This window comes from Budorcas taxicolor, chromosome 11 (genome assembly GCF_023091745.1).
Source record: "Budorcas taxicolor isolate Tak-1 chromosome 11, Takin1.1, whole genome shotgun sequence".
Taxonomy (NCBI): Eukaryota; Metazoa; Chordata; class Mammalia; order Artiodactyla; family Bovidae; genus Budorcas; species Budorcas taxicolor.
In genome coordinates, this window is record NC_068920.1 from 131,891,736 (window position 1) to 131,908,467 (window position 16,732).

The 16,732-nt window shown below is 52.0% G+C and overlaps 2 protein-coding genes across 5 annotated transcripts; one reads left to right on the plus strand and one right to left on the minus strand.

The window, feature by feature from the left end:
• Positions 1-210: 210 nt before the first annotated feature.
• Positions 211-5,148, minus strand: ATRAID (all-trans retinoic acid induced differentiation factor). The gene is made up of 7 exons (XM_052648912.1): positions 5,032-5,148; positions 4,219-4,340; positions 2,215-2,286; positions 1,935-2,006; positions 1,703-1,824; positions 753-850; positions 211-544 (listed from the first exon to the last, which is right to left on the minus strand). The coding sequence occupies exons 1-7, from the start codon at positions 5,128-5,130 to the stop codon at positions 440-442; spliced, it is 690 nt and encodes a 229-aa protein (XP_052504872.1). The 5' UTR covers positions 5,131-5,148; the 3' UTR covers positions 211-439.
• Positions 5,149-5,233: 85 nt separating this feature from the next.
• SLC5A6 (solute carrier family 5 member 6) lies at positions 5,234-16,391 on the plus strand. Of its 4 annotated transcripts, XM_052648435.1 has the most exons (19): positions 5,687-5,808; positions 5,994-6,058; positions 8,061-8,144; positions 8,280-8,346; positions 8,996-9,541; positions 9,873-9,938; positions 10,245-10,296; positions 10,661-10,728; positions 11,010-11,164; positions 11,530-11,670; positions 11,866-11,995; positions 12,507-12,595; positions 12,988-13,100; positions 13,420-13,487; positions 13,892-13,978; positions 14,125-14,306; positions 14,540-14,643; positions 14,871-14,986; positions 15,399-16,391. In XM_052648435.1, exons 5-19 carry the CDS (start codon positions 9,149-9,151, stop codon positions 15,549-15,551), a joined length of 1,917 nt encoding a protein of 638 aa, XP_052504395.1. In that variant the 5' UTR covers positions 5,687-5,808; positions 5,994-6,058; positions 8,061-8,144; positions 8,280-8,346; positions 8,996-9,148; the 3' UTR covers positions 15,552-16,391. The 4 variants fall into 4 exon arrangements, with proteins under 4 accessions (XP_052504393.1, XP_052504394.1, XP_052504395.1 ...); XM_052648433.1 differs by lacking the exons at positions 5,687-5,808; positions 8,280-8,346 and adding an exon at positions 5,234-5,291; XM_052648434.1 differs by lacking the exons at positions 5,687-5,808; positions 8,280-8,346 and adding an exon at positions 5,520-5,585.
• Positions 16,392-16,732: the final 341 nt, after the last annotated feature.

Below are 16,732 nucleotides of genomic sequence, written 5' to 3' on the forward strand. Positions count from 1 at the left end.
CGCGCAGGAGCCCAAGCGCTCTGGGCGAGGGCAGACTGCGGCGGCGCAAGCAGCTAGCGGCGTGAGGGGCGGGGCCGGGAGCGTGAGGGGCGGGGCCAGGGCAGATAGCGGGTTGGGTCACCCCTTACCAAGCGCGAAGGTAAGGGAAACCTGTGAAAAACAGCTCTCCCCCAAAGCAGCCTTTCCCACCCCAACCAACAGACAAGAAGAAAAAAAGAAAAACTGTTTATTATGGTCAACAGCACAAATGTAAACTGGTACTAGTCCACTCCCGGACTGGATGTCTACAACACACCAGGGTTGTGCAAATTTCCATCTTCCTTCCATCCGAGGCCTCTGCCTTGGGAGGATCCGCTGACGATTGATGTTTAGGAAGCAAATCTCCCTGACTGGGCTAAGATGGGGATGATCTTTAGGTCAGTAGGGAGACCTGTGTGGTTCATGAAGCCTTGGCTTTTCGGCGTTGAGTCCCCCAAAGGAGGATGGAGATGGATAAGGTGGTGGATCCCAGAATACCAAAGAACATGAACAATGGGAAGGAGCCCTGTGAATAACAGACCAAAAACACTTCATACAGGGTTACACCAAGGGCTTACAACCTAACATCCAGTAATTTCCTAGCATATCTGTGCCCTCAGCCAGGGCAGTTTTCTTCTAGCTTCCTTCTCTAGGTGATTTGCATCAGCTGCTGATCTTCTTTTAAAGAGGTACTTGATTTATGGGTATCTCAATTAGGAGGCCTAATTCCTTACCTGGCGCATACACTTGTAGCCATGGAAGCCATCAGCACAAACACACTGCAAGAGACCTGGACCATCAGGTACACAAGATCCATTCTCAGGACATATTTCTGAGAGCCAGAGAAAAACAGAGAACATCACTGGATTTCATTAGGTTTATTTCTCATATATCTCCTACAGCTTAGATTCTCTCAACTATTTCTAGGTCAAAGGTAGAGTGGAAAGAAGGCTACAGATAATCAGAACACTGTCATGATAACAAAATAATTTTAAGACCTTTCTTTCCAAGGGGTTAAGACTTCCGAGCTATGACAAACCTAGAGAGCATATTAAAGCTATGACAAACGTAAACAGCATATTAAAAAGCAGAGACATTTCTTTGCCGACAAAGGTCTGTCTAGTCAAAGCTATGGTTTTTCCAGTAGTCATTCATGCATGGATCTAAGAATTGGACTATAAAGAAAGCTGAATGCCAAAGAATTGATGCTTTTGAACTGTGGTGTTGGAGAAGACTCTTGAGAGTCCCCTGGACTGCAAGGAGATCCAACTAGTCCATCCTAAAGGAGATCAGTCCTGGGTGTTCATTGGAAGGACTGATGTTGAAGCCGAAGCTCCAAAACTTTGGAAACCTGATGCAAAGAACTGATTCATTGGAAAACAGCCAGATGCTGGGCAAGACTGAAGGCAGGAGAAGAAGGGGATGACAGAGGATGAGATGGTTGGATGGCATCACCGACTCAATGGACATAAGTTTGAGCAAGCTCCGGAAATTGGTGATAGACAGGGAAGCCTGGCATAGTGCAGTCCATGGAGTCGCAAAGAGTCGGACATCACTGAGCGCCCGGACTGAACTGAACACTTCGGAAACCTGAACAAAAGGCACTTTACCGTCCTTCTGATCTAAAGTAGAGAATACAGGGAGGAGAGGTAGTTTCCAGAGGGGTGGAGGTGAGACAGCATACCTGGGTCCTCAGTGCTGTTGCAAATATTCTTTTGTCCTTCGCAGCTTTGGTTGTTTATATAAAAAGTGATAGTATCCCAGGCATTAATACCTCCAGGACAGTTGACATCCTGTGGCAGTATCCTGAACACAACACAGGCAGTCATAATATGCAGACCAAACTCAGACCAATATGCTGAGTTCATAGCACTGCCTCTCTTTGGTTCTCTCCCCGACCCCACACTCTTACTCACAGAGTCTGGAGCTGAGTAAAGCCATGGAAGGTGTTGACCAAGTCACCCTGGAGGGGGTTTGCCTGCAGGTCTCTGCAAAGCACACACTGTTAGCACTGTGCTCTAGGAAAACACTTGACTTCCATTCACACATCTTTCTGGATGGTAATCCAGTTCTTATTCTGAGTTGTCCAAATGTAGACAATATTCAAACATCTTTTTAGCAGTCCATCCTCAAAGACTTTCCCATCAACCCTATGCCAAGGTCACCTTTTGGGAAGGAGGATAACTAACAACTTACATGATGATAGAAGTATGTGCTTGAGGAAAGTTTGGACCAGGGTCCTTCAGAGAGCAGTTCTGGAGATCCAGCCTGAGGAAATAAGGTAATTAGTGAAACTGTGTATCTTCCCCTTCACCCAGGGTAAGCTATTACAATCCCCTTTACAGCTAATATTCATTGAACACACCTATGTCAGGGCCACAAACTAGGCACTCTGGTAGATGTTTTCATCCTGCATTGTCCAATTAAGTAACCACTAACACATGTATCTACTTAAATTTTAAAACTTCTGACCCTCATTTGCACTAGTCACATTTCTTCAATATCTATTGCTATTTCTTTACTTAATGGAATAGTGCCTTAATATTTACTTAATGACTACTAACTGCAAATATTACTTAATGTCTACTAACTGCAAAAATTGGGAGAATTAAAAATAACATTCAGTATCTTAGCTTGCAAGTTGTTTACAATGCACTAGGAGAAGGCAATGGCACCCCACTCCAGTATTCTTGCCTCGAAAATCCCATGGACAGAGGAGCCTGGTAGGCTGCAGTCCATGAGGTTGCTAAGAGTTGGACACGACTGAGCAACTTGACTTTCACTTTTCACTTTCATGCCTTGGAGAAGGAAATGGCAACCCACTCCAGTGTTCTTGCCTGGAGAATCCCAGGGATGGGGGAGCCTGGTGGGCTGCTGTCTATGGGGTCGCACAGAGTCGGACACGACTGAAGCGACTTAGCAGCAGCAGGGGAACAAGACCATCACCCAAAATAAAAAATATATAAACATTAAATTGCAACGTGAACAGTATATAAAATTAACTTGAATGGTATGGACACTAAGGATTAGAGGAAGTAAAAAATTAAAAGATATTACTCTGGCATTTAGTAGTACAGATTATTCACAAAAGATATTGGAATTAAAGGATAGATATGTCCTAATTTGATGGAGGAAGGCAAGTTTAGGTAAAGAGAGAGGCTTGAACAGAGAAACAAAGGTGGCCTGCTTTTGGAGGTAGAAGGCTGAAGCCAGACTCTCCTGGAGGGTTTGAGTGGACAACTAATTGAAAGTAATGTTGGAAAGGTAGGTTGGGCCAGTCTGTGATAGTTCCTGGTTTGTACTTTATCCTAGGGCCACAGACAATTATAAGTTTAATTTTAAAGCCAGAGAGCAATAATGGAAAGAAACTGGTTTTCTGAAAGTTCAATATAAATAAGTAGATAGATAAGGGAATGAGGAGAATGGAAGCAAGACAAGTGACTTTCTGAAACTGAAGTGAGGGTGCTCTGAAAAAGGAAATGTTTAATAGGAATCTATTATGTTTTCTTCATATATCTGGAGAAAAGTCAAAGGAAATGAAAAGAGATCTAGTTTTGGGAGACACCTGCATAATGGTTGAAGCTGTAAGAATAAGTGGATTCTCAAGAGTGTGAGGGGAAAACAATGCAGGAAGTAATCTGTATAAGGGGACAAACTGAGAAATTTGCCTCAAATATGAATTAATGAGAAGAGGAAGAAAACCATATTTCATAGTGTCCTGGAGGCCAAAGGAGTCATTTCATGGAGACACTACAGTAAATAAGCCAGAGAGTTGATAATCAACAAAAGAAATAAGGTTTAAAAATGCTCAAAATTATGACTTTTATGTTTTTCAACCAGGAAGAACCACAGGGTTGTTTAAAGTGTTAGTCACTCAGTATGTGTCCCACGCTTTTCAACCCCAAAGACTGTAGCCCGCCAGGCTCCTCTGTCCATGGGATTCTTCAGGCAAGAATACTGGAGTGAGTTGCCATTTCCCTCTCCGAGTGATCTTCCCAACCCAGGAATCGAACCCAGGTCTCCAGGACTGTAGGCAGATTCTTCACTTAGCCAAAAACAGATTTAGAAGTCTGAGATTCATGGTTTAGATGCCTCAAAAATATGTATGAATATTTATCCCCAAAACCAATCAGGCAAGCCTTGAAGAATCCGGCTTGGGAACTCTTTTCCAGTACCCAGGGAGGTCTTCTCCTCCCTCACCCCAGGATGGTGCCTTCCCCATTCAGGCAGCAGCGGGCTCGCAGCGTTAGCTCTGGTGTCCGCTTACAATAAAGAGCCACCTCTGACAAATCTTGCACACTCCCTGGACACTGGGTGCATATCTGCAGAAGAGAGAAAACTATTAGAACTTCAGAAAGAAAAGCCAAGGGAAAAAAAACAAAAAACAAAAACAGAGGCTCAAACGTTAACTGCCAGTATACGCTCCAGAATTCCTCTAACACGGGGCCTTTATGTCAGATTTACAGAAGACATATTTCTTCCTCTGGAACCAGGCGCCAAAACAGCGCACCGGAGAATTTCTGTACCAGATCTTGTCCAGGAAGGATCTCATCTCTGAGAATTACTATTCGAACACGTTTATAATTATAATGCCCTCTCCCACGACTTTTCAACCTGCCAGCCCCATGTGACCGGGTGTAAAAGGACTGCAGGTACACAAAGAACTCATCAAGCATTACAGAAAGTACAGTCCTACCAACGCACGCTATCCAGCGGCATTAGAACGCAGCAAGCTTGCAGAACGGCCGGAGGACCCATTGTGGAAAGAACTCATAGTTATTCGAATACTAAGGAGCGAGGAGGTCAAATTTCAAACGTCTTTGGACGTCAGGAGGGCGAAAGCGCTGGGAGACGACAGCGGCGTGGAGTACTCGGGAGTGGGAGCCGGCTGGGTGACGCATGGCTAGGGAGGCCCCAGGGACGAAATCGGGGCTGCGGCAGGCAGGGGAGAGGGGAGAGCCCAGTGCCGGCGAGCAATTCTTTTTCAACCCAACCTTTAATCTGCTTCAGTACCTCGGGTAGCGCCAAACCCCTTCCCACGCTCAGAACGAAGAGCAGGGCTGCAGCCCAGAGAACCAAGCTCAAAGAACTGCCGAGCCCGCAAGGGGCCATTTTCCACGCCTTCCGACCTTCTCCACTGATCGCGAGACTTGCGCGGGCGGCCCCGCCTCCCACCGGGTCACGCCCCTGTGCGGGGCGTGGCCTGGCCCGCCCGGCTAGTCAGGTGGGCCGGTCGGTGCTGGGACGGCTGGGGGTTGCCGCTAGTCGTGGAGGTCAGCGCATTTTTTTCGTTGTTGTTGGGCTTCACAGTCCTAGTTCGGGGGACTGACCACATCCTTTTCACCCCTTAAGCGAAGGCCTCCCTGCCACCGCTTTCTCAGCGACGCGTTCCACGCGCCCGGACGTCGGGGGTAGCGTCTCTGAAGCTACTCGGGTTTAATCCATCTGCCCTCAGTAAACATGGCGGCGCGGGGACGGGCAGGGGGCGGGACTCCGCTGTCACCCGGCGTGGCGTGGCTGGGCCGGCTCTCCCGTGGAGGCCGGACCCACGTGTGGAGAGCGGGCAGGTGGGCCGGTCGAGGGCGGGACGTGAGGGGGCGGGTCGGAGCACACAGGCTGTGGAGAGTGGCGTCAGGGCGGGGAGGGACGGGGAGGAGCGGAAAGATGAGGGGCGGGATGGGCCGGCTTCTAGCCTGGAGTCCGGGGAAGGCGAGCGTGCAGGCGGCGAGGTGGTAGTGATTGTGCCACCGCGCGTGTGGAGGGAAGGAGAGAAGTCAGGAAATAAAGAGGGTAAGGGTGATGGGGGAGCAAAGGACGAAGGACAAATTCTGTCGGTAGGAGACGAGCCTGGGGACGCTCGGGGCACCCTGTCCCTTTCAGCTCAGTCCTGAAACCACGCGGTGTCCTGTGCTCTGGCGAGGAAGTGGAAGCGGGTTAGATGCTCCCCTAACTCCTCATCCCCTTTGTCTTCCCAGAAAAGGAGCGATGCAGATCTCGGGAAGAACTACAAGACCTTCTTAGTCTTGGCTGAGCCCTGGAGGTAAGGGGAAGACGAGGGCTATCCCGTGGTGGCACGAGGCCCCGACCGAAGGGCGCCGAGGTAGCCCCGTGCGGAGGGACTGAGTGTCGGCTTTGGTTAGGGCCAGCAAAAACTCATCAAAGCTAATCAAAGCTCATCTTCTAGCCTGGCTCCCCTTCTACCTACCCCCAGGTGTCTGCAATCTCCTAAAAGTATTTACCTTCAGAGGGCTGGCACATTTACTAAGGCATTAGTTACTTACTAGCGTTTTAATGAGGACCTCTAGAGCCTTTCAGACCTTGTGGGATTCTAGGCACAAGGACAGATTTTGAAGGCATCTTTTGGGGAAGGTTGCTCCTGTGGTGGCCTCTTTGCCTTTTGTAGGAGTCAGAGCAATTCATTTTGCTACCAAAGTGAGAGTGTGATTAGGGTGGTTAGGAATGATTCTCTTTCTTGTTTGAGTATATCAGTTTTAAAAGAGCCCCCTACAGCCTGCTATTTGGTGCCCTGTGTGTGAGAGTTTTAGTGAAACAGCCTTTCTGTTACTTTTGGCACCTCTCAGAGAGAGGTGAGTTTTTTAAAGGTTAGAAGGTCCCTGTCCTGCTCTTAGAACCGTGTCTGGTGAAGTTTTTGTTACTGGGTCAGGTTTTTCCTGTCTTGCCCCGCTCTTCAGCCATCCAGGAGTGTTCTCTGCATCTCGTGCAAATAGAATTCTCAGAAAGCCCTGCCAGTTTACCCCAGCAGCAGAGGGTCTCCATTTCTGTACATCTTGTTTTCCATTCTATACTTTGACCTTCCTTCCTTTCTGCAACTACCTGCCTAGCCATATCATTAACCCTTTACGTCTATACATTGTTATTTGTACACAGCAGACATATTTCCTCTTATTCTCTGGTAGTTCCTATCACCTCTATCATAGCAATGAAAAACTTGCCAAAGAGGAGTGAGAAAACTTGAGATGTTGCAATGTAGCAAAGGCCCAGGGCATCTTTAGTTTAAACCTGAGTGGCCTGTTGGGAATATTGTTCTGGGGACTCACGTTTGTGACTTAGTAGAACATGTGATTCAAGAGTTGCCAACTTGTTTTCACCTCCTCTTTGGCCCCAGGAGGTTCAGGGTTCAGGTTTGGTCTGCATGAAGCCATATCTTGCCAGGTAGACAGCATATGTCCAGGAACACAGGGTAGGAGAGCCGGAAGACAGCAAGGCTGATCTTTCTCCTAGTGGGCAAGAACGAAAGACATGATTTATGTTAATCTGTCTCTAGATTGGTTGAAACCTAAACTTTGTTCCAGGGATGATTGACAACAGTTAACACTCTGCTCCAGCCCTGGTTCAGGGAGGGAGGGACTTCTGGTGAATTACCTGTCACACCTACTGACAATCCTGTTATTTCTCTGTTGTTTTTTATGATGCTGTCTAACCCTAAAGAACTAAAAAGTGTTCATATAAAGTGTATAACCTGAGAGACATGGTGTTTTTAAAGGTGTAGATATTATTTATCATTGCTAATACTTATAAAGTACATAGCACAGTGCTGTGTTTTACAACAGGTCTTTAAAAAATGTTAATGGTCATCATGTTAGGCTTTCTAAATTCACGGGCCTCGGTGTGTCTTGGTAAATGAGGGGGTGATGCTAGTGATCTCCTAAGATTCCTTTAAGTTTTGGCATACTGTGATCTGGTCCTTGTTCTGAGGATAATGGTATTTAATATCTTCTCTAAGGGTTAGTATTCATTGTGCAGGAGTTAGAACAGCAACTTTCCCGTCTCTCAGCAACTCTTTTGCAATTCCTCCTGGCATGCAGTGCCAAGTGGGACTTGCAGCAAAACCCTAATCCATCTAAGAATGCCGTTGAACGTGAGCTCCTTGCTCTCCACTCTGGAGTCTCTAGGGCTGAGCTGGAGTTTGGGGGCTGTAGAGTGATAGGGCCATTTGGATCACAGTGATTGGTTCCCTGAAGGGGCTGGAACAAAATAGCTGCTGAGCTTTACCCTTAGCTTTTCTCACCTCTGTTCCTTAGAGACCAGGCCCTCAGCCTCCGTTCAGCTCCAGACACGCAGCTTCTCCAGGCAGCCTTGCTTCACAGCAGGGATTGCTCCTCGAGGTAGGTGTCTGCTCCAGTGGGATAGCACCACTTTCCCTGACTGTTTCTCTTGCCCACCCCTGCCCCCAACTCCCTGGCTAGCTAGCTTCTCTCTGAAGTGCCCCTGAAATTGTAACTCTGAACCCCTGGTTCCAGCATGTTGGCCTCTCACTTTTGAACCCAACCTCTCTCCCTGGATCTGCTGCTGACTGCCGTGTTACAGGTAGAGGAGCTGAGAGGTGGTTGGCAGGGCTTTAAATAAGTTGGGGAGAACAGAGTGGTTGGCCTGGAGATGCCTGAAAGGGAATTTGAGGCTGCCGTGGTCTTCCTGGTGATCAGTGCTGAGAAGGCGTGCTGTTTGGAAGGTGGCACTGGGGATCATGGAAGGTGGGACCTGAGGCTGGGAGTATAGAGGAGGCCGTGGTTTCCTTAGTCTCTTCTTTCCTGAAGTTTCTTCCCTGCTGGGTGGAGGCGCCAGGCTGGATTCTGCTGGCTTAGTACATTGTAGTGACTGGGTCTGTGCCTTCAGGCAGGGGAGGGTGGGGCAGGGAATTCTGGGAAGAAACTAGAGGGTGGGCTAGAGGTGACTTTTCTTTTCCTGCTAGGGTGAAGACCTTAGAAGGTTCTTAAGTTTCACAGTTGTGTATACCCAGAAAGGTCTTGGCCAAATAGTTACCTCCTGGGTATCTCAATCTGCTGCTTCCTCCCTCTCCTCCCCACTCTGCCCTACTAAATACATATCAGTGCCTCCAGACCTTTCTGGTTACCCTGGGGCCTGGCTGGGCAAATGTGATGGGTGTGGAATGCACAAGCCCAAGGGTGGGTTGCCATGAAGGCAGGGGAGGCCTGCCTGAGAGCCAGTTTCTTTGTAGCTCACCCCGGACAATGTCACTTGGTGGTGGAGGAGAACTGTGAGACGGTGGCTGGAAGTCAGGTCGTAGCCACTTGCCTGTCACTGCCCGGCTGAGTGGCAGCCCAGAGCCCAGGAAGAGCAAGCGGCCGCAGGTCACAGACTCAGAGAGAATATGAGTGTGGGGGTGAGCCCCGCCACACCCCTCCCTCCAGCCTCAGACACCAACATGATCACGTCCACCTTCAGCCTGGTGGACTATGTGGTCTTTGTCCTGCTGCTGGTTCTCTCCCTTGCCATCGGGCTCTACCATGCCTATCGTGGCTGGGGCCGACATAGCATCGGCCAGTTGCTGTTGGCAGACCGCAAAATGGGCTGCCTTCCTGTGGCACTGTCCTTGCTGGCCACCTTCCAGTCAGCTGTGGCCATCCTGGGTGTGCCGTCCGAGATCTACCGATTCGGGACCCAGTATTGGTTCCTGGGCTGCTGCTATTTCCTAGGATTGCTGATCCCAGCACATGTCTTCATCCCCATCTTCTACCGCCTGCATATCACCAGTGCCTATGAGGTAGGTAGGGAGGAGCACAGAGGACCCCCAGGGGCAGGGGTAGAGAGAAGGAACCAGGCACACAGGGATCTGGGCTCCTCAACTCTGTCTGCCTGATGAGAGGGGCAGGGAATAAATACATCGTGTGTCTAGAAGTTAGTTCACTGCGGTGAGGTTGGGCAGGGTAGGAGTTCGGGGAGAAGAGTGCTGTGCTGAGGGGGGCCCAGAGTGGATATGAGCTGGCTATTTCCTCTGTTCCTGGACTTCCTGAAGGAAGTTGTGTGTGATTTGTTGGGGATGGGGTGGGGAGAAATGCGTTTTTTGTTTTTGTTTTTAATCTACTCCTACCTAGTACCTGGAGCTCCGGTTCAATAAAGCTGTGCGTGTTTGTGGAACTGTGACCTTCATCTTTCAGATGGTAAGTGGAATGAGGATAGAAGTTGAGCCTGGTGCAGGGTAGGAGGACATGGATTCGGGCTCGCTGGAGCCTTCCCTGCTCTCAGACTAGCAAGGCTGAAATTCCTGCTCACCCCCAGAGGCATCTTGTCCCTTCCAGTTCCGGCACACATAACCATGGTGGTGGCAAACCAAACTTTGGGAGGAGGGAGGGGGAGCCTAGGTGAAGGGAGGCCTCTGGGATATTGGAGCTGAGGGCTGTCTTGTCTTCTCTCTCTGCCCCCCCTCATCGGCTCCTCCCCTCACATTCTCTTTCCACACCCGACAGGTGATCTATATGGGGGTCGTCCTCTATGCTCCATCCTTGGCGCTCAATGCAGGTGAGGAGTCACAGTCCCTGGCGCCCAGCCACTGCAGGCTAGGGAAAACCTTTGGGAGGGGCAGGTGGAGGAGAGAATGCAGAAAAGAACCTAACCTTGACTGGCGAATTATTCCACTATCTGGGCCCTTGGCTGGTCTTCACTAGAGGTGGAAAGCTAATCAAACATTACCAGGCCCCATCTGAATTGGTTAATCAACACCTTTTGGTGGAGCTTTGCAAACTTTTTTTTTTTTTTTTCCATTGTGGTAAATGATTTATTTCATCTTTAATGATCAAATGGTTCTTATCTTACCGCATTTCCCTGGTTTATCCCTGGGAAACCCTCCTCTGGAGATAGGAATGTGACTTTTATCTGTTTACAGTGACTGGCTTTGATCTCTGGCTGTCAGTGCTGACCCTAGGCATTGTCTGTACCATCTACACTGCTCTGGTAAGCAGTCTTAGGGGAAAGTGGAGAGGAGGGAGGTGGGGAAAGAGGAAAGGGTGGGACAAGATAAGTAGGTGGGTAGTAGATAAGAATACTGGTGAGGGGCATGACTGTTTAGGGTGTTGTGAAAAGGGATGGGATTATGTTGGGGGATGGGATGTGATGGTAGGGAATGGGATGGGAAGGATGTCAGCAGCTGTCCACCGCTGGCAGCTGGCTGCTGCCCTCGCTGGTGGTGTGGCTCCGTGGACATCTGTGGCAGGGGTGCTGTCTTCTCCCTGCAGGGTGGACTGAAGGCAGTCATCTGGACAGATGTCTTCCAGACACTGGTCATGTTCCTAGGGCAGCTGGCGGTTATCATTGTGGGGTCGGCCAAGGTGGGCGGTTTGGGGCACGTGTGGGAAGTGGCTTCCCAGCATGGCCTTATCTCTGGAATTGAGTAAGTAAACCCCTTCCCTGGCTGGGATCTGTCATGCCTGGGAGCTGAGCCCCTCTTAGAGCCTGCACCTAGGGCGGTAGTAAGCAGAGGGGAAGCTGTGGGGTTTGAGGTGCAGCCTTGAGGCCAGTGGGAGGCTGGGCCTGCAGGGGTGGAGGACAAGCTCAGTGTTGCCCCGGGTGGTCAGGTGTCAGGATGTTTCTAGTACCTGGGATGAGGCTGTGGGTTGGCAGAATGGAACCACTCCCTCCCCACCCAGCCTGAGTCCACCTTGGCCCTGGCAGCCATCTCTCTGCCCCGCCCCCTGTCGGAGGAGGGCAGGGAAGGCTGAGTCTGGGGCCACAGTGGCACGTTGGTGTCAATGGCAGGCTGGATCCGGACCCGTTTGTGCGGCACACGTTCTGGACGCTGGCCTTCGGGGGTGTCTTCATGATGCTCTCCTTGTATGGAGTGAACCAGGCGCAGGTGCAGCGCTACCTCAGTTCCCGCACGGAGAAGGCTGCAGTGCTGTGAGGGCAGGACCGGGAAGAGGGGGGGCTCGGGATGGGGGAGAGACCAGGCCCCGGTTCTGCGGGGGCAGTTGCGGTGGGGCAGGATGCCAGGGCACACCCACACCCGCTGGGCAGGATGTGGGCCTGCCTTCTGGGGCGTGGGGACATGCCTGCTAACACCCTCTGCCTGCTTGGCACTGGCCTCTCTTGCAGCTCCTGCTACGCCGTCTTCCCCTGCCAGCAGGTGGCGCTCAGCATGGGCTGCCTCATTGGCCTGGTCATGTTTACCTACTACCAGGAGTATCCTATGAGCACCCAGCAGAGTCAGGCAGCCCCTGACCAGGTGAGATGGCCTCCTTGCTCCCTGCCTGGACCCCCCAAAGGGAGTGTCTGGTGGCTGCAGAGAGGACCCCCACCTGGGGTGGGCACTGCATGTGAAGTCCTCTGGGATTCTGCAGCTGATCATAGGGCCCGGCCCACGGGACCTCCCTTTACTGGCTCACTCCTCCGCACCACCTGCCCTGTGGGGAGCTGTCACACAGCTGATCTCTTCTGTCCCTCCTCACAGCCTCACCTGGTAGAAGAGAAAAGGTGACCCAGTGGGGTGGGCAGCATGCTCAAGTCACACCACTGGCCGGGGGAGAGCTAGGGCACGGGCTGCTGCGCCCCTCTTTCTGCAGAGCCCGCTTTCTCTCCACTTACTGGGGGTCCCCTTCAGTGCCTGGCCCCCTTCCTAAGGCGCCCAGTCCCCACAGACCGGTCGGCGCATGCGGGTGGCGCGTGGAGGGGAAGGGCAGCGCTCCCCTGGGAAGGGCTTTTCTGCGGAGAGCTGTACTCTTCTGCTCCACCTGCAGTTCGTCTTGTACTTTGTGATGGATCTCCTGAGAGGCCTGCCAGGGCTGCCTGGGCTCTTCGTCGCTTGCCTCTTCAGTGGCTCCCTCAGGTACTTTGACCTTTCCCCTCAGGCTTGACACAGCTGGCCCCTCTGAGTACAAGGTGATGGGTGGATGGGAGGTCCCTCTGAGCCTCTCGTTGTGTCTGATTGTGAACAAGGGACAGCTCCTCTGTGTGGGCAGGCATGTCCTCTCCTAGGCAGGACCCCTTTTTGGTGAAGGAGTCTTCTTCTATACCAGGAATTGATTTACTTGAACCAAACCTGAATCCCACTCAGAAGAGGCCAGATGTCCCTGCCTCCCAGGCCTCTTCCTCGGTTCCAGCTGTCAGAGTAGTGTTTGGGTTACACACATCCTCTCCTGCCTGCAGGGCACTCGTCCCTCAATAGGGTCCCTTGTTAGGTTTGTGCCTCTGGACCTGACTTTCTCTTCCTTCTGTCAGCACCATATCCTCTGCTTTTAATTCACTGGCAACTGTTACAATGGAAGACTTGATTCGACCCTGGTTTCCTCATTTCTCTGAAGTCCAGGCCACCATGCTTTCCAGAATCATCGGTGGGATTATACTTCCTTATCTTTTCAGCCATGTATTTTCTAAGGTACCCCCTAAGCACTGTCGGCTGTCTGCTTTGAAGTGCACTTGCCCAGTGAAGCACTGACCTTGCTTATGTGCCAGGGAACTTCCTGGGGAGCAGTCTTGGTCATCTAGAAGTGAGGACAGGGTGGGAGGGACCTGGAGCTGGGTCCTGAGGTAATATGCTCCCTTCCCAGGGACAGAGAGGTAGTAGTTTGACCAGGGAAGGAGCTTTGCTCTGCTTTCCCTGCTTATTGTGTTAACTCACATCTGCTTATTTCTCCCCTTCTTTTTTCCCAGCCTTTGGTTATGGGCTACTTTGTCTGGGAATGGCCTATATTTCCTCGCAGATGGGACCTGTGCTGCAGGTAATAACTCTGGAGAGAACGGAATTGTTGGAGAAAAGGAGCAGATTGAAATCAGAAAGGGAAGAAGACCGCTATTGTGAAAGGAATTGACACAGAGGGCAGGTTTCAGAAGTTCCCCTTTGACCGGCTATGCCTGTAGGTCTGAATAGACTCTCTAGTAGCCAAAAGCCCCAGGGTGGTTGTTGGCTCAGAGAGGTCTAAGGATCAGCCTCTGGAGAACCCCAGGCATATTTCCATAACCATTTCTGCCCTCTAGGATCCTGCTTCTAGTGGTTCCAGGGAGAAGAGACTGACAGACCTGACTGGTGGGGCTCTGAGGCAGTGGTGGTGGCTCTGGCACATTGCTGAGGCTGGGGTCTCTGAGCCTGTTTGTTCTTTTCGTTTTCTCACCCTGTCCTCTGCAGGCAGCCATCAGCATCTTTGGTATGGTTGGGGGGCCGCTGCTTGGACTCTTCTGCCTTGGGATGTTCTTTCCTTGTGCAAATCCTCCTGTGAGTGACCCACGTGCCTCCAGGGTCATGTGTGGGGGTGGACCTGGGGAATGGCTTGGCAGGGCTCTCACCAGGAGTGCTGGGAACTGGTGTAAAGCTTCGGTGGGGCTGGCCTCGTGACAAGAGAGTGTCATGTCTCTGGGCAGGGTGCCATCGTGGGCCTGTTGGCTGGACTGATTATGGCCTTCTGGATTGGCATTGGGAGCATCGTGACCAGCATGGGCTCTGGCAGAGCACCCTTTCCCCCTAACGGGTCGAGCTTCTCCCTGTCCAGCAATCTGACTGCTGTCACCATGGCCACACTCATGCCCTCGACTGCCGCCTCCAAGTGAGTCAGAGCTCACTCTCTCTCCTTGGGGAAAGCAGCTCATTCTTGAGGGGTTTTCCAGGGCCCTTGCTAAGGGATGGGCCACTAGAAGCCTGGCGGGTAGGGAATGTTGGGTGTTGGCTCCCTGGACTCTGGGACCTTGCAGGGGTGGGGGTAGGGAGCCAGGTGCCTGAGGGTCGGTTGCTCCTTCAATGAATTGCTAATTAATTGTTCTCACCCCCTGCTCTTCCCAGGCCCACGGGGCTACAGCGGCTCTACTCCCTGTCATATTTATGGTACAGCGCTCACAACTCCACCACTGTGATTGTGGTGGGCCTGGCTGTCAGTCTGCTCAGTGGTGAGAGGGCGTGGGATGGGGGCGCAAAGAAATGAGGACTGCCTGAGGGAGGGCACTCAGGGGACTGGGGTCTGAGCTCAGGGGCTCCTGGATGTCTGGAACAGTCAGGCTCCTTGGTGGAGCTCTAGGAGGTGGGCAGGGGCTGGGGGCTCAGAGCAGTGAGAGTGGATGGCTCTGGGAAGTGCCCTGGTTATACACTAGGAGCCTCAGGAGCACTTTGTCTTCAGGGGGCATGCGGGGCCGGACCGTGGACCCTCGGACCATTTACCCAGTGTTGCCGAAACTCCTTTCCCTTCTGCCCCTGTCCTGTCAGAAGCGACTTCCCTGCAGAGCCCGCAGCCAGGTAGCTCCTCTGTTGTCAGATCACCCCTCCCCTCCCTCTCAGACTACTGCGGGGCCTTCTGGTTTCCGTCCCCCACCTTTTCTTTCTCCCCCAGCCCCCATCCTCTGATGATCTGCCTGAGCCTGGACCGTCCGGCAGCAGCTGCCGGCTCCTTCCCACAGGGAAGCGGGGGCTTGGTGGGCAGAAGGGTCTTGGCCCCGAGAGGCCACAGCTGCTGGCCTGTCCTCTCCCTCCTCCCACCCTCGTGCTCACCCCAGGCCTGCTCCTCCCCTTCTCCCCACTGCCCCTTGCTGGTCCCCTTTCTAGCCGGGATCACAGCAGGGTCACCCCTTCCTGCAAGAGGAAAGGGAGGTTCCTTCACCTCCGCTTTGTCTCACGTTCACCCAGCTGCTCCCTTTGCCCACATTCCCAGGACCTCTCCTTGGAAGCCGGTATGTTTCCAGAGAAGATGAGCAATGGGATGCTGAGGGGCAGCAGAGACGAGGTGGCCATGGCTGTGTCTGAGGAAGGCCCCGCCCAGCCGGGGATCAGCCCCACCTTCATCCTCCAGGAGACCTCACTGTGATCCTGGGATCACAGACTTGGGACCCAGACCCAGAGGCCCCCTGCGGTACAGGGATGAATTCCCTGTGTTCTGCAGGAGGATCACAGACTGAGTGATCTCAGCCACACCAAAAGACCTTGTTCTTGGGAGTTTGTGCTACAGTAGAAGCTGTCATGTTGTGCTACAGTAGAAGCTGTCATGTCGCAGGAGGTGTGAGAGTAGGACAAGGTTTTTCCTTGTTCTTTGCCCATTTGTTCTCTAGAGAACCAGACTTGCAGGGGGTACAATTCTGCCAGAAAAAGGGATAGAGGTAAATCTCCTGGCAAAAGGATAATGGCTTCTAATTCAGCATCGCCAGGCTTCTTTGAGGTGAATAGAAATAGCTGTGCTGGGCCCACTCTGGCAAGATTGATGCGGAGCTGCCTTGGCCAGCTCTTGTGTCCCTTGCAGTCCCATTGGAGCACAGGTCCTGTCAGCCACACAGGGCCCCGTGACACTTTCAGGTTGTCTGTGCTACCCAGACATTCTGATCTGTCTACCTCCATTCTTGAGAGGTTTTGGTGTCCCTGAGAGGCCTCTCAGAACACACAGGTACATTCATCTCCTTTGTGTAGAGTAGGGACGCTTTTCACCTCGCTGACCCACCCCCTACCTTTGGAGTGGGCACTTGGGGATGGGGTGGATGTTGATCCGAGAACCAGGGCATGACCAGGTCCACTGTGGAGTGTGCCGTCCGTCTAACTCCTGAGCCGTGCCACCCCTGTGTCATTTGGTCATTCATGCTCCTGTTTCCTTTTGGAGTTTCTTACCCACCTATCTTTGTTCCTAAGGAATAAAAACTGCCACTGGGCTAGAATCTGGGTTCCTGTACTGTCTGCATCTGCTCTGGTCCACCCTAGTCCTGTCCCTGGCGAGGGTGAAGAGCCCCTCCCATGCACGGGTCTTCCCCTGCTGAGGAGAGACCTGCAGGGACCAAGGGTGGCGTGGTGAGGTTTCTGATCTCTGGCTGGTATGCATGTCTACAGCGGTAACGTGTTCATGGGGTTGAACGTGCACACTTTCCTCTGCTGCTTCTCTTCCCCATGTGGCTCAGTCTGTTCCCTGTCCTGCCCACTTGTCCTTGACCAGAACAGTCTGCTGCTCTGAGGATTTCCACTTTGGGGGCAGGAGGAAGAAGATTGCTGTTTAGCATTTACATTTAA

Excerpts from the sequence above, each read along its gene's own strand:
- SLC5A6 (XM_052648433.1), top strand. The coding sequence starts at position 9,149 with ATGAGTGTGGGGGTGAGCCCCGCCACACCCCTCCCTCCAGCCTCAGAC. Across the intron at positions 10,729-11,009 it reads GTACCATCTACACTGCTCTG|GGTGGACTGAAGGCAGTCAT; the intron begins GTAAGCAGTCTT and ends TTCTCCCTGCAG. Across the intron at positions 13,979-14,124 it reads TTCCTTGTGCAAATCCTCCT|GGTGCCATCGTGGGCCTGTT; the intron begins GTGAGTGACCCA and ends GTCTCTGGGCAG.
- ATRAID (XM_052648912.1), bottom strand. The coding sequence starts at position 5,130 with ATGGCCCCTTGCGGGCTCGGCAGTTCTTTGAGCTTGGTTCTCTGGGCT. Across the intron at positions 2,287-4,218 it reads GGGGAAGGCACCATCCTGGG|GCTGGATCTCCAGAACTGCT; the intron begins GTGAGGGAGGAG and ends TTATTTCCTCAG. Across the intron at positions 2,007-2,214 it reads GCACATACTTCTATCATCAT|AGACCTGCAGGCAAACCCCC; the intron begins GTAAGTTGTTAG and ends TGTGCTTTGCAG.